The 16,004-nt window shown below is 46.7% G+C and overlaps 1 protein-coding gene across 2 annotated transcripts in view; it reads right to left on the bottom strand.

Annotated features, from left to right (window-relative positions):
* Positions 1–459: 459 nt before the first annotated feature.
* Positions 460–16,004, bottom strand: part of LOC116966302 (sialic acid-binding Ig-like lectin 12) — a 66,719-nt gene continuing 51,174 nt past the window's right edge. The window contains exons 6-7 of one of the 2 annotated variants that reach the window (XR_004409985.1): positions 4,674–4,855; positions 460–719 (exon numbers count right to left, since the gene is read on the bottom strand). Coding sequence is in view for 1 of the 2 variants with exons in the window: in XM_033012412.1 (XP_032868303.1) it covers positions 4,746–4,855 (110 nt within the window). In the remaining variant the exon portion in view is untranslated. The remainder of the gene's footprint in view (positions 720–4,673; positions 4,856–16,004) is intronic. The other variant, XM_033012412.1, reaches the window with a different exon arrangement.

Raw genomic sequence — 16,004 nt, 5'->3', positions numbered from 1 at the left:
GGAAATAGGCAACATTTCGGCCCGAAACATTGCCTATTGAGTCTGAAGAAGGGTTTCGGCCCGAAACGTTGCCTATTTCCTTCGCTCCATAGATGGTGCTGCACCTGCTGAGTTTCTCCAGCATTTTTGTGTACCTTTGATTTTCCAGCATCTGCAGTTCCTTCTTAAACTCAGATATTAGTTCAGGACTGCTCTGTAGTTGTGGCAGGATGGTTCAGTTGCCTGATAACAGCCGGGAAGTAACTCTCCCTGAATCTGGAGGTGTGCGTTCGTTTTCACACTTCTGTACCTCTTGCCCGATGGGAGAGGGGAGAAGAGGGAGTGGCCGGGGTGAGACTGGTCCTTGATTTTGCTGCTGGCCTTGCCGAGGCAGTGTGAGGTGTAGATGGAGTCGATGGAAGGGAGATTGGTTCGTGTGTGATGGTCTGGGCTGCTGGCCTTGCCGAGGCAGCGTGAGGTGTAGATGGAGTCGATGGAAGGGAGGTTGGTTGGTGTGCGATGGTCTGGGCTGCTGGCCTTGCCGAGGCAGCGTGAGGTGAAGATGGAGTCGATGGAAGGGAGATTGATTATAGAGAGTAAGGAAAGAGAGACATGGGCAGAGAGAAACGTCAGAGAAAGTGGGCAGAGTGGACGGTGCGCACAGAGAGGGGTTGAGCAGAGGCTCATTTGTATCTGGGCTTGAGCTCGCTGTACAGATCATGGTCGCCGAGATGCAGCTCCTGTGAGGAAAGAAATTCACAGGTTATAGGAGTAGAATTAGGCCATTCAGCCCATCAAGTCTACTGCGCCATTCAATCATGGCTGATCTCTGCCTCCTAACCCTATTTTCCTGCCTTCTCCACATAACCCTTGACACCCGTTCTAATCAAGAATTTATCTATTTCTGTCTTAAAAATATCCACTGACTTGGCCTCCACAACCCTCTGTGGCAATGAGTTCCACTGATTTTTTTTTAAATGTGTTTATTTTATTAGAAGTTAATACAGTACAAAACAGTACAGTGGAACCTAATTTTAGGTGCCAACTATGTCATACCGTAATCCATTCTATGTACAACCTCTAGTTTTATGTTATGAGAAGGAAGTAAGCAAGACAAGAAAAAGAAAACAATAGAAAGGGGAAAAAGTGGTAAAAATAGATGGTAGAGAGTAGAAAAACGTGAAGTGTGGATATAAAAAAGAAAAAAAAAGAAAAAAGAAAAGGTGGAAAGTAGAAATAGAAGAGAAGGCCCCTTAAAAGAGAATTTTTCAAATCTATATTCGGAGATGTAGATCTATCCACGTCATGAACTGAAATCAGCAATCCTTATGGTACCGCTGCATCACATGATTCCAAAAAGTTGATGAAAGGAGACCAACTCCTTAAGAATTGGTCATATTTATCTATTAGTCGGAGTCTCATTTCTTCAAGGCGTGCTATGTCCATCATATTCCTAATCCACATTTTAACAGTTGGTATGGTTGTATTTTCCCAAAATTTAAGTATCAATTTCTTTCCAATTATGAACCCATAATTAAAAAAAACATTTTGGTCTTTATTTAAATTGGTATCTTCTCCTATTATTCCAAATATAATCCATTCCATTTTGGGTTCTATTCTTGACTTGAAGAGCTTTGTAAATATATCAAATATATTCCACTGATTAACGACATTCTGGCTAAAGAGGTTCATCCTTTCGAAAAGAGCGCCCTTTCATTCTGATGTTGTGCCCTCTGGTCTTAGACTCTCCCACCAGTGGAAACATCCTCTCCACATCCACTCTATCCAGGCCTTTCACTATTCTGTACGTTTCAATAAGGTGTCCCCTCATCCTTCTAAACTCCAGCGAGTACAGGCCCAGTGCCTCTGGCACTCATCATATGCTAACCCTCTCATTCCTGGGATCATTCTTGTAAACCTCCTCTGGACCCTCTCCAAGAAACAGGAAGGGGCTGGAGGGGAGGGAGGTCGTTACAGAGATAGTGAGGGAAGAGGAGATACAGAAATAGGGGGGGGGGGTATAGGGGCTGGATGGGAGGAGGTTAAACAGACAGGGAGGGGTGTAGGGACCGAAGGGGAGGGGTAACAAAGTTTGGGGGTGGAGGGACTTTCACTGAGCCTGGGGAGGGGTGGGGGGGTACATGGGAGTGAATGGGGTTAGGTTAGGTAAGGGGGAGGTGCAGCGAGACCTGGGTGTCCTTGTACACCGGTCACTGAAAGTTGGCGTGCAGGTACAGCAGGCAGTGAAGAAAGCTAATGGAATGTTGGCCTTCATAAGAAGAGGATTTCAGTATAGGAGTAAAGAGGTTCTTCTGCAGCTGTATAGGGCTCTGGTGAGACCACATCTAGAGTATTGTGTACAGTTATGGTCTGCTAATTTGAGGAGGGAGATCCTTGTGATTGAGGCAGTGCAGCGTAGGTTCACGTGATTGATCCCTGGGATGGCGCGACTGTCATATGAGGAAAGATTGAAAAGACTAGGCTTGTATTCACTGGAGTTTAGAAGGATGAGGGGATATCTTATAGAAACATATACAATTATAAAAGGACTGGACAAGCTAGATGCAGGAAAAATGTTCCCAATGTTGGGCGAGTCCAGAACCAGGTGCCACAGTCTTAGAATAAAGGGGAGGTCATTTAAGACAGAGGTGAGAAAAAACTTTTTCACCCAGAGAGTCGTGAATTTATGGAATTCTCTGCCACAGAGGGCAGTGGAGGCCAAGTCACTGGATGGATTTAAGAGAGAGTTAGATAGAGCTCTAGGGGCTAGTGGAGTCAAGGGATATGGGGAGAAGGCAGGCACGGGTTATTGATAGGGGACGATCAGCCATGATCACAATGAATGGCGGTGCTGGCTCGAAGGGCCGAATGGCCTCCTCCTGCACCTATTTTCTATGTTTCTATGAATGTTGGGGTGTGGAAGGCACATGATAAGGTTCTAACCGCTGGGGAGTGGGGCAGGGATAGGGTCGGTGATGTTGAGTACGTGGAACAGGACCGAGCGAGGAGGTGGAGTCTGAGAATGTTTCTACTAGTTGGGTGACCAGAGGTCACAGCCTCAGCATTATAGGACGTTCCTTCATGAAGGAGATGATGCGGAATTTCTTTCATCAGAGGGTGGTGAATCTGCGGGGTTCATTACCACAGATGGCTGTGGAGGCCATGTCAGAGGATTAAGGCAGAGATAGATAGATTCGTGAATATTTTGGATGTTAGGGGTTATGGGGATAAGGCAGGAGAATGGGGTTAGGAGGGAGAGATAGATCAGCCATGATTGAACGGTGGAGTGGACTAGACTGGCCAAATGGGCCAATTCTGCTCCCATCACCTATGAACATCGTGGGGCCAGTCTCAGTGGGCAGAGTGGGATGTGACGTATGGATTCAATGTGCTGAGGGTGAGGGGGGGGGGTCAGTATCCTCGGGCAGAGACGTTGACGGGTGGGGATGGTGATTTTGGGAGGCAAAGGTTCAGCGGGCAGGAGTGTGGGGGGGGGGGGGGGGGGGGGGGGGGGGTGGTTATATACATAGAATCATAGAAAATCTTCTAAATTCTAGCGAGTACAAACCAAGTCTACCCAGTCTTTCTTCATATGAAAGTCCTGACATCCCAGGAATCAGTCTGGTGAACCTTCTCTGTACTCCCTCTATGGCAAGAATGTATTTCCTCAGATTAGGAGACCAAAACTGTACGCAATACTCCAGGTGTGGTCTCACCAATAACCTGTACAACTGCAGTAGAACCTCCCTGCTCCTATACTCAAATCCTTTTGCTATGATCCTTTTGCCGCATCAGCAAAAACTACATCATCTGGGAACAATCTCCGTGCTGTTACCAATCCTTCACTCCCACTGTCCCCACTCCACATGGACCAAAACTCCAACCCCAATCTATCTCACTATCCACACTCCCAATTGACCCATCTCCTCCCCATTTCCTCCCACCATGGAGCAAAACTCTCTCCCACTCCCCACACTGCCTATAGACCCAATCTCCTCCCCACTCTCTCCTCATGGATCCAACCCCTTCCCACATGTGACAATAAACTAAAGAGTAACTAAACTCTCCCCCATCCCAGCGTCGGGATGTCAGGACTTTCATATGAAGAAAGACTGGATAGACTCGGCTTGTACTCGCTAGATTTTAGAAGATTGAGGGGGGATCTTATAGAAACTTACAAAATTCTTAAGGGGTTGGACAGGCTAGATGCAGGAAGATTGTTCCCGATGTTGGGGAAGTCCAGAACAAGGGGTCACAGTTTAAGGATAAGGGGGAAATCTTTTAGGACGGAGATGAGAAAAACATTTTTCACACAAAGAGTGGTGAATCTGTGGAATTCCCTGCCACAGAAGGTAGTTGAGGCCCGTTCATTGGCTATATTTAAGAGGGAGTTAGGTGTGGCCCTTGTGGCTAAAGGTATCAGGGGGTATGGAGAGAAAGCAGGTACAGGATACTGAGTTGGATGATCAGCCATGATCATATTGAATGGAGGTGCAGGCTCGAAGGGCCGAATGGCCTACTCCTGCACCTATTGTCTATGTTTCTATGTCTATGGATGAGATATAAATATCAGGTCCAGGATACTTGGGCAATCTGCCCTGCCCCTCTCCCAAACACAGTGGTAGCGGTGGGGAGAGGGAGGGGGGGGGTTATGATTGGAGAGGGCCCTGATTTTAGGCTGACGCAGTGTGTACCTCCCCTCTTTCTCGTTCTGGTGAGTAAATGGCAGTGAAGACATTCGGACAGCTTCCAGATCATCCCGCACCTCATTTGTTGCGAAAACACGCTGCCCAGACGATTACAGGAACGACGCCAAGGATGACGGCAAGAACGATCAGGGCCACGAGGCATTTCCAGGTCTTTTCCGAGCCACGTACTGAGGGGTGGAGAAAGGAGTTAATGTGAGCCTAGCTCTGAGAAACAGACACGACAACTTAACCTCAACTCCAGCCCAGACCGAGTAGCAAAAAGGATTCTCCAGCTCGCACCACACTATCTGGAATTACAGAACAGAAACAGGCCATTCAGCCCATCTTGCCCTACTGACCCTACTTTCCTCATCTATCAGAATGTCCTACCTCCCTCTAAATCTACTTCTACTGTGGCCTCAACCCATCCCGAGGGCAGTGAGATCCACCACTCACCTCTCTGAGCAAAGCCATGTCCCTCTGAGGTCCCAACGGCTGTTTACTGATGATGGCCTCCACTTCTGCACATCCCCACATCCATTCCATCCTAACCCTTCATCGTTTCAGAGTCGTGCATTGGTACAGCACGGAAACAGGCCATTCTGCCTAACTCGTCCAAGACATCCCATCTAAATAAGTCCCATTTGGCCCATATCTCTCTGAACCTTTCCTCACCATGTATCTGTCCAAATGTTGTTATTGCACAACTTTCACTGCATCCTCTGGCAGTTCCTTCCCAGATACCAACCACCCTTTGTGTGAAAAAGTTGCCGCACAGATTCATATTGAATCATTCCCCTCTACCTTGACCTGGGTGTCATGGTACACCAGTCATTGAAAGTAGGCGTGCAGGTGCAGCAGGCAGTGAAGAAAGCAAATGGTATGTTAGCATTCACAGCAAAAGGATTTGAGTATAGGAGCAGGGAGGTTCTACTGCAGTTGCACAGGGCCTTGGTGAGAACATACCTGGAGTATTGCATACAGTTTTGGTCTCCTAATCTGAGGAAGGACATTCTTGCCATAGAGGGAGCACGGAGAAGGTTCATCCGACTGATTCCTGGGATGTCAGGACTTTCATATGAAGAAAGACTGGATAGACTTGGCTTGTACTCGCTAGAATTTAGAAGATTGAGGGGGGATCTTATAGAAACTTACAAAATTCTTAAGGGGTTGGACAGGCTAGATGCAGGAAGATTGCTCCCGATGTTGGGGAAGTCCAGAACAAGGGGTCACAGTTTAAGGATAAAGGGGAAATATTTTAGGACTGAGATGAGAAAAACATTTTTTACACAGAGAGTGGTAAATGTCTGGAATTCTCTGCCACAGATTGTAGTTGAGGCCAGTTCATTGGCTATATTTAAGAGGGAGTTAGATGTGGCCCTTGTGGCTAAAGGGATCAGGGGGTATGGAGAGAAAGCAGGTACAGGATACTGAGTTGGATGATCAGCCATGATCATATTGAATGGCGGTGCAGGCTCGAAGGGCCGAATGGCCTACTCCTGCACCTATTTTCTATGTTTTTCTAGTTCTCGACTACCCTATCTTTACTCACCTTTATAAGACCCCCCCCTTCCCCCCCTCCCCAGCCTCCTGTGCTCAAAAGAATAAGGTTTGTGCCTGCCTAACCTATCTCTATCGTTCAGTCCCTCAGGTCCTAGTCGCATCTTTGAAAATCTTCTCTGCACTCTTTCCAGCTTAATGGCGTATTTCCTGTAGCCGGGCGACCAAAACTGAACAGGCTGAACACAAATTGGAGGAACAGCATTTCATATTTCGCTTGGGCATCTTACAGCCCAGTGTATGTATATTGATTTCTCTAACTTCAATTAACCCCAGCAATCTCTTTCTCTCCACCACCCAAGTTGCACCAGCTTCTTGTTTTCACCCAACAAACAGTAAACTATGGCCCGTTTCCTTTATCGTTACTTTTTTTGCATATTTTTCAATCATTGTTCTTTATCTCTCTCTCTACATCATCTTCTATATCTCTCGTTTTCCTTTCCCGCGGCTTTCAGTCTGAAGAACGGTCTCGACCTGAAACGTCACCCATTCCTTCTGTCCAGGGATGTTGTTGGTCCCACTGAGTTATTTCAGCTTTTTGTGTCTATCTTCGGTTTAAAACAGCATCTGCAGTTCCTTCAGAAACAATTACACACCAGCGGTATGAACATTGACTTCTCCAAACCTTGCTTTCCCTCTCTATCCGTGCCAGTTCTCCCACCAGTCTTACTGTCTCCGACTACATTCTTTCTCTGTCCCGCCTACACCCCTGACATCAGTCTGAAGAAGGGTTTCTACCCAAAACGTCACCTATTCCCTCTCTCCAGAGATGTTGCTTGTCCTGCTGAGTTACACCAGCATTTTGTGTCTATCATCGTTTTAAACTAGTATCTGTAGTTCCTTCCTACACATCTCAACATTCTCCGAGCTCCCTTTACCCATTCTTCTTAAAACTGTGTCCACCCGACACTACCGCTTTGAATCAGATCTCATAGAAACATAGAAACATAGAAAATAGGTGCAGGAGTAGAGGCCATTCAGCCCTTCGAGCCTGCACGGCCATTCAATATGATCAAGGCTGATCATCCAACTCAGTATCCTGTACCTGCCTTCTCTCCATACCCGCTGATCCCTTTAGCCACAAGGGCCACATCTAATTCCCTCTTAAATATAGACAATGAATTGGCCTCAACTACCTTCTGTGGCATGGAATAGTAAGATTAAACGAGAACTTACCAGTTTGAAGTTTGATCTGTATTTTATGAGGAGTTACAATGAGGGATTACATGAAGACCCCACCAGCACGCATGCGCGACATACTTCAAAGCAGCGGTGTGGAATCACAGAAAACACAGTAATTGAAATAAACATAGTAAAGATAAGGAGAACTAAGATACCAGTTGACCTTTATAATTGAGGGTGGGAGCGGAGGGCACGTAATCCCTCATCGTAACTCCACATAAAATAAAGATCAAACTTCAAACTGGTAAGTTCTCGTTTAATCTTACTATTTTACTTCGGAGTCACGTGAGTGACTAGGTGAAGATTTTAAAGATCTGTGATTTCAAACCGTGGAACAGTCCATACTTCACTCACTGCCGAAGTCATCCAAGGGAGGAAGTATGATATTGTAATCAAACATGAATCTTTTTTTTTTAAAACAATAACAATATTTATTTTAAGCAAAGAAAAAATAACGCTCCCCGGGCTTAAATTATTTATTTGCAGAATTTAAAATCCTCTCTGCAAATAATACAGATTTAACAATCGGCTTATTATAGAACGTTTGGAAAGTTCTTTCCGTGGACCACCCCGCTGTTGCCAGGATATGGTCCAAAGGCACGTCCATATTCTTAGCCGCCGATGTAGCTGCTACCCTGGTGGAGTGAGGTGTGTAAACGTCAGTATCCACCCCAGCAGCTCCCAATACCTGTCTGAGCCATCTAGAGATGGTTTGTACTGACACCCGACCATGTGGCTTTTTGTAGCTGACCCATAGTGCCTTTTCTCTCCCTCGTGAATCTTTGGTTGTGTTGAGATATTGCAGCAAATGTGTCATGACACATAAACGGGGGTCAGGTGGGTACGCCCGGAATTCCATAGTTAGTCCTGAAGTCTGCTCTGTTTTACCAGCTCCCAGATAGTAAATGTGACTTGGTCAGCTGATATGACCATGTTGTCCAGTCTGGGAAGGTGTAGGGACTGGACACTTTGGGCTGAGACTAAAGCCATCAGCATTACCGTTTTCAGGGTGAGCTGTTCCAGAGTGAGGAAAGTGGCTTTTTTGTGGCCGACCCATCGTGCTTTGTGTCTCCCTCGGGAATTTTAGGTTGTGTTGATATATTGTAGAAGGTGAGTCATGACACATAACGGTGGTCAGGTGGGTACGCACGGAATTCCGTAATGAGTCCTGAAGTTCCTGGGCTACTCTGTTTTACCAGCTCCTGATATTTGGTCTGATGTTACGACCATATTGTCCAGTCTGAGTAGGTAAAAGGACTGGACCCTTACGCTGAGACTAAGCCATCATCATGGCCGTATACAGGGTAGCTGTTTTCAGAGTAAGGGATCTGGCTGGTGGCCATCCCTAGGTATGTCAGGACAACGCTGACATCCCAGATCTTGGTATATCTAGGTCTAGGGGGTTTTGAATTGAAGGTACCTCTCATTAATTTGTCCACCAGTGGATGAGACCCTATGGTCTGTTTCCCTTGGTGCCTGTCTTAGATAGGCTGACAGTGCACTTCTAGCACATTTGATAGTGCTATAGCTCAGACCTTCATCGTGGTAAAGGCTGGCCAGAAACTCCGGTACATAGATATGGTGGTTGATTAGTAGGTTGTCTCTGTTCTCGAGCTGTATGTTTCCCATTTTCTTATACTGGAGAGATAGTGTTTCTTGGTGGAAGTCGGTGAGATGCTGTCATCGTGTCCATGGTCCTATTTGACAATCCCAGGTCCATCAAAAGGTTTTTTTGGAATCTGCAACCCAGTAAGCTTATTCTGTCATGGCATGGGTGACTTTGGCCTGATACAGGGTGGATCAGTGGATCTGGTCCGCTGGGAATGGTCATGGATTTCAATGACCCTGTCAAGGACCACTGGGAACCATGGCTGTGTAGGCCAGTCGGGTATTACCAAAATGTCCGAAGCAAAGTTCATCTGTATTTTGCGTAGTAGCTGACTGATGAGGCAGAAAGGGGGGAGAAAACATAGAGATTAGTTCCCCCCAGTTCAGCGAGAATGTATCCATCGCCGCTGCCTCAAGGTCTGGTTCCCAAGCGACATACATCGGTACGTGGTGATTCAGTCGGGATGCAAAGAAATCGATATTTGGTGTTCCATATTGCTTTGTAATTTCAGCAAATACTTTGGCGTTTAACATGTCTGCCACAGTATTTAGCTTACCTGGTAGGTAAGTTGCTGATAGCCAAATATGTTTGTCGACGCACCATTACCAGATTGTGTTGATCAAATTACCACATGATATCGTTTTATCCCGCCCATGTGGTTAGTATAGGCCACCACTGTGGTATTGTCAAATTGTAAACGAACATGCAAAATGGTGCACTATTGAACAATATGCTTTTAACCCATAGAACGCACCCAACATTTCCAACTAGGTTTTATGTCCAGTGTCTGTAGTAGTGATGACTCTAGATTAGTCCATCTACCACCTGTTCTGGATATGGGTTATTTGTTTAAGACGCTAGCACCTTTGCTCTAATGCAAAGGTCCAAGCTAAGTAGCTGGTAATGCTGCTACTAATTTCCCAATTACTTTTGCCACTTTGTCGAATGGTTGGTTGATTGTTAACCATTAATTTGTTACAGGTTTGTGCCAATTCTGCTGACTTTTCTTTTGGCAACATTATAGACATGTGGACTGAGTTAATTGTGAATACCAGATAGTCCATAGTTGTGGATGGTGTCAACGTAGATTTATCTGGATGTATGACAAAGCCCAAGGTTAAATAAGTTTTTAGTAGCTAATGCTGCTGAATTAGCTAATTCCATGGTTTTGTTTATTATTAAATATCATCGAGATATGCCATGACAATATGTTTCCTTAATAGTGTCCGGGCTGGTTTAAATATCTTGGAAAACAGTTTTGGCTCATGTTAGGCCATTAGTCAATAATTTATACTGCCATAGTTACCCCATCCAGGTACATTTTTAGGTATCTCCGATGATCTTGATGAATGGGTACTGAATAGTATGCATCTTTTAAGTCGATGCCTGCCATAAAGTATCCTTAGGAAGTCCATTGTTTGGCAGTTACAAATGTTTTCCATTAAAGTGTGTATACTTGATGAAAGTATTCAATGTGGTTAAGTCAATGATGGTGTGACATTCACCATCTTTTTTGGTTTTAGTAAATTTAATACGAATTCCAAAGGTTCATATTTAGATTACTCTATGACCCCTTTGTATGTAACTTCTCCAGTGCAGCTTGTCCCTCATGTTTTCTTTTTAGTGAGAGGGTAAAACCCCTTTGGGGTGCATGCTGAACTGGTGGCAAGTTTTTCTTGAATTCAATTTTTATCCTTGAATACTTTTTGGTATATAACGACCAAGTGTGATAGTTCTTCATGCTTCCAAAAACAGGTGTAGTTTCCCCCCCTGTTAGCACAATCCCCCCACCTTTTATGTGATGGTAGGAACCAGACCCACCTACCTCCACTGTTGTTTGGTGGTGTGTTCACTTCTTCGGTTTCTGGTTCCTTGTCTGTCGGGGTGGTGCTGTTGGGGGGTGGTGCATTTTCCATGGGGCCCGATCTGGGCCCTGTCCCGAAAGACTTGCGGGGATGGTATGCGGGCCCCGAGCTTTCACCAATACCATGAAGTAGACGCCTACTGGTGGATGCGTAGAGGTACTGCCGTCTGGGTTTGCGTGGTTTGCTCGTTCCAGGTCCTGCCCTCATGAGGCCAAATGCCTTGGATTCTTCAACCAGATATGGCTTGATTTGGTAATTCTTTGCCAAATAGCAGGATCTGTGGTTCTGAGGCCGGCATTCTACACAGTCCTGCAAATTTTTGAGGTTGAGGGCAGGTCTTATGACCTCCTTCCGGAGGTTGTTAATCACATACTGTGTTGCACAGTAGAGCCAGGGTGTTTTGGCATGTGAACCCTGTCCATATGAAGTGGGTATCAACATTTTTTGCAATTTTAAGTTTTTGGGTTTAAATATCCTGCTCAATGTACCCCCAGTAATGGCAGGCACATTGAGCAAATTAAATTTTGGGGAGGCGTGATATAGTCCAACGCCTCAATGACCACCTGTCTTGGAGAGGTTTAAAGGACAGGTAGTAAGCTGGCCGCCAGTTTAGGCTGTAACGTGGGAGTGTTTGTGCTCCCTTGGCGATCTTGCCCCATCTCCCGGAGCAAGTCTCGCTGGAGCTTTTGCTCCATGAGCCTTTCCATAAGGCTTGAAACAGTCACCTTTTGCCGCTCTCGGGCGGTGAGTCTACCGTGCCAGGCTCTTCTGAGTGAACCGGCCGGTCCAACTTCCGATGTGCCTTACATCCAGCCCGCTGCGGTTGGTCGCCAACGCTCCCTTTTGAGCTATGCTAGCGGCGCTGGACTCAGCTCGGAATGATGTCGGTGACTGTGGACCGCAGCGTTGTGCGGTCCAGGTGCCGCCGGTCGCCCCCCACTGCTAGAAACCTCCTGGTCCATTGCAGTCCGACGGGAACGACCTTCCTTGGTGTTTTCCCTGTTCAATTTCTATTTAAAAATAAAACAGAACAGGGTTTCGAAAACATCATGTCCTCAGAGTAAGTTTGCTTACCTGAAGGTCCGTTTTCAAATTGTTGCGGGAGAGCTCGTACTCCTGTCCGTCGCTGTGCACTGTGTGAGACGCTATGGCGTGCATGCGTGCTGGACGGGGTTTTCACGTAGTCACTCACATGACTCCGAAGTAAAATTGTCGAGAGTGATAGCCCTCCATGCTTCCAAAAACAGGTGTAACCTCCCCTCTGTTAGTAAAGGCCCTGCACCTTTTATGTTCTGGAAGGAACCAGACCCACCTACCTCCATTGTTACCGGTAGAATATTCATTTCTTAGGTTTTCGGCTCTTCATCTGTTGTGTGGGGGTGGCGCATCTTCCATGGGGTCTGCTCTGGGCCCTGTCCTAAAAAAGACTTCCGGGGATGATATGCGGGCCCCATGCTTTCACCAGTACCATGTTGTAGACGCTTACTGGTGGATGCGTAGGGGTGCTGCATTCTGGGTTGCGTGGCCTTGCTCGTTCCGGGGCCTGCCCTCGTGAGTCCAAGTGCTTTAGACTCCATCGTCCAGATCTTTTACCTGCTTTGGCAGGCCTTTACCAAATAGCAGGATTTGTGGTTGTGAGGTCGGCGTTTTGCACAACCCTGCAAATTTGGGGTTGAGGGCAGGTCTTATGGCTTCTTTCCGTAGGTTATTGATTTTGTACTGTGTATTACACAGCAGAGCCAGGGTGTCTTGTTGGTTGTTGGTCATTTCGACACCGTCCACGGAATGAGCGTATGAGGTTATGGCTGACGTCAGGAGCTTCAGAATTTTTGGAGTTTTAGTTCTTGGGTTCGAATACCCAGCCCAATGTACCCCCAGATTTGGTTATTGACGGCCGGTACATTGAGCGATATACAATTCTCCGGTGGCGTGTATAATTCCAACGCCTCATTGACTACCTGTTCTTGGAGTGGGTTGAAGGACAGGTAGTCAATGCTAGCCGCCAGTTTAGGCTGTAACGGCTGTCCCGCTCGCGGTGTTATGGCGTAGCGGTTTACCACTCCCAGCAGCTCTTCCTGTTCCTGCACCCCCAGCATACTGCTGTTGTCTTCAGCCAATGACCCCTGTTCTTGACCAGCCCAGCTCTGATCGCCAACGCTCCCCTCCGCTGAGGGAGGTGCGATGGCCAGTGCTGGATATTGCACTGTGGCGGGTGTGCTTGCACTCCCTTGGCGGGCTTGCCCCATCTCCCGGAGCAAATCCCGCTGGAGCATTTGCTCCATTAGCTGCTCCATGCGGGCCAAACGGTCACCTTTACCGCTCTCGGGTGGTGTGTCTTCCGTGCCGGACTCATCGGAGTAAACCGGCCGGACGACTTCTGTTTAGCCTTGCCTCCAACCCACTGCGGTTGTTCGAGCTGAGCAGCTTGCGGCGCTGGGCTCGGCTCTACAGAAAATCTGTCGGTGACTATGGACCGCAGCGAGTGCGGTCAAGGTGCCGCCGGTCGCCCCCCACTGCTGGAACCCTCCTGGGCCATCACAGTCGGACGGGGTGTGACCTTGTTCGTTTGTCTGCCCTTGTTCATGTTCTCTATGAAGACAAATCACAACAAGGGTTTTTTCAAATACGATCTCAGAATAAGTTTTACTTACCTGGAGGTCCCGTTTTAAACTGTGTTGCGGGAGAGCTCGCTCTCCCGCCCGTCGCTGTTGCACTGCGTGAGACGCTATGTCGCGCATGCGTGCTGGCGGGGTCTTCACGTAGTCACTCACGTGACTCCGAAGTAAAATTCCAGAGATTCACCACTCTCTGGGTAAAAAATGTTTTTCGCATCTCGGTCCTAAAAGATTTCCCCTTTACCCTTAAACTGTGATCCCTTGTTCTGGACTTCCCCAACATCGGGAACAATCTTCCTGCATCTAGCCTGTCCAACTCCTTAAGAATTTTGTACGTTTCTATAAGATCCCCCCTCAAACTTCTAAATTCTAGTGAGTATAAGCCGAGTCTATCCAGTCTTTCTTCATATGAAAGTCCTGACATCCCGGGAATCAGTCTGGTGAACCTTCTCCTTAATGTCTTTCCTCGGATTAGGAGACCAAAGCTGTACGCAATACTCCAGGTGTGGTCTCACCAAGACCCTGTACAACTGCAGTAGAACCTCCCTGCTCCTATACTCAAATCCTTTTGCTATAAATGCTAACATACCATTCGCTTTCTTCATTGCCTGCTGCATCTCATCCCTTTGGTTCCTTTCAACTAACATCGCTGGATGTTACAGTTTGCAGCCTTGTCTCTATTTGACCATGGACTCTGTAACCTTCTCCAATCCGCTTGGGATTAAATTCGATTAACCATTCCTCAGCCCATCTCAACTGATGAAGATCCTGCTACAATTTTTGCCAGCCATCTTCATCATCTTTTGTGTCGTCTGCAAGCTTGCCATGTACATTCTCAGTCAAATCATTGATACAGGTGACAAACTGCAGTGGGCCCAGCACCGAACCCTGAGGCAAACCACTAGTCACAGCCGCCAGTCTGAAAAACAACCTTCCACCATCACCCTCTGCTTCCTTCCATGAAGCCGATTTTCTCAACCCGAAACATCACCCATTTCTTGTCTCCAGAGATGCTGTCTGCCCTGCTGAGTTACTCCAGCTTGTTGTGTCTATTTTCTATCCATTCATCTGTCTCTGCCACAGGAGGCAGTGGCGGTCAAGTCAGTGGATATATTTAAAGCAGAGATAGATAAATTCCTGATTAATATGGGTGTCAAAGGGTATGGGGAGACGGCAGGAGAATGGAGTTAGGAGGGAGAGACAGAACGGCTATGACTGAATGGCGGAGTCGACTGGATGGGCCGAATGACCGAATTCTGCTCCTATCACTTATAGAAACATAGAAACATAGAAAATAGGTGCAAGAGTAGGCCATTCGGCCCTTCGAGCCTGCACCGCCATTCAATATGATCATGGCTGATCATCCAACTCAGTATCCTGTACCTGTCTTCTCTCCACAAGGGCCACATCTAACTCCCTCTTAAATATCGCCAATGAACTAGCCTCAACTACATTCTGTGGCAGAGAATTCCAGAGATTCACCACTCTTTGTGTGAAAAGTGTTTTTCTCATCTCAGTCCTAAAAGATTTCCCCTTTATCCTTAAACTGTGACCCCTTGTTCTGGACTTCCCCATCATCGGGAACAATCTTCCTGCATCTAGCCTGTCCAACCCCTTAAGAATTTTGTAAGTTTCTATAAGATCCCCCTTCAATCTTCTAAATTCTAGCGAGTACAAGCCGAGTCGATCCAGTCTTTCTTCATATGAAAGTCCCGACATCCCAGGAATCAGTCTGGTGAACCTTCTCTGTACTCCCTCTATGGCAAGAATGTCTTTCCTCAGATTAGGAGACCAAAGCTGTACACAATACTCCAGGTGTGGTCTCACCAAGACCCTGTACAACTGCTCCTATACTCAAATCCTTTTGCTATACAATAGATGACAACATCTATGGTCTCCAATTTTTAAATCCTCTTCTCTGGGAAATATCCTGTGTGTGCTCATTGTATCCATGCCCCTGATGATCTTGTCACTTCAATTATCACTTATCACCCTTCAGCCTCACACACCTCAAAGAAAAAAATGTCAACCAATCCAACCATTTCCAATAAGTCAAACCTGCAAACACAGGTAACGTCCAGCTGAATCTCTTCTGCATCCTTTCCAATTGAATGGCACTCTTCCAATAGCTGGGTGACCAGAACTGCACAGATTACTCCAAGTGTGGTCTCACCAACAACATGCACAGCTACATCCCAATGTACCACTCTTTGTACTCAATACCCCTCAGGACTCCTGAGAATCCTGAATATCCTCGACTAATAGAACTTCAGGGATTTTAGGAGGTATAGGGACTGTTAGTTTCCTCCAAATGTGGCTTAACCAGCGCCTTATAGAGCCTCAGCAATATTTTGCTTGGGCAGCTTGCAGCCCAGTGGTATGAATATTGATTTCTAAACAAACACAATGTTTTGCATTAGACAACAGGTGCAGGAGTAGGCCATTCGACCCTTTGAGCCAGCACCGCCATTCAATGTGATCATGGCTGATCATCCCCAATCAGTAA

The sequence above is a fragment of the Amblyraja radiata genome, chromosome 36 (genome assembly GCF_010909765.2).
Source record: "Amblyraja radiata isolate CabotCenter1 chromosome 36, sAmbRad1.1.pri, whole genome shotgun sequence".
In the NCBI taxonomy this organism is placed as follows: Eukaryota; Metazoa; Chordata; class Chondrichthyes; order Rajiformes; family Rajidae; genus Amblyraja; species Amblyraja radiata.
Note: the sequence above shows the minus strand (reverse complement) of the source record. Positions and strands in the feature narration are given on the sequence as shown.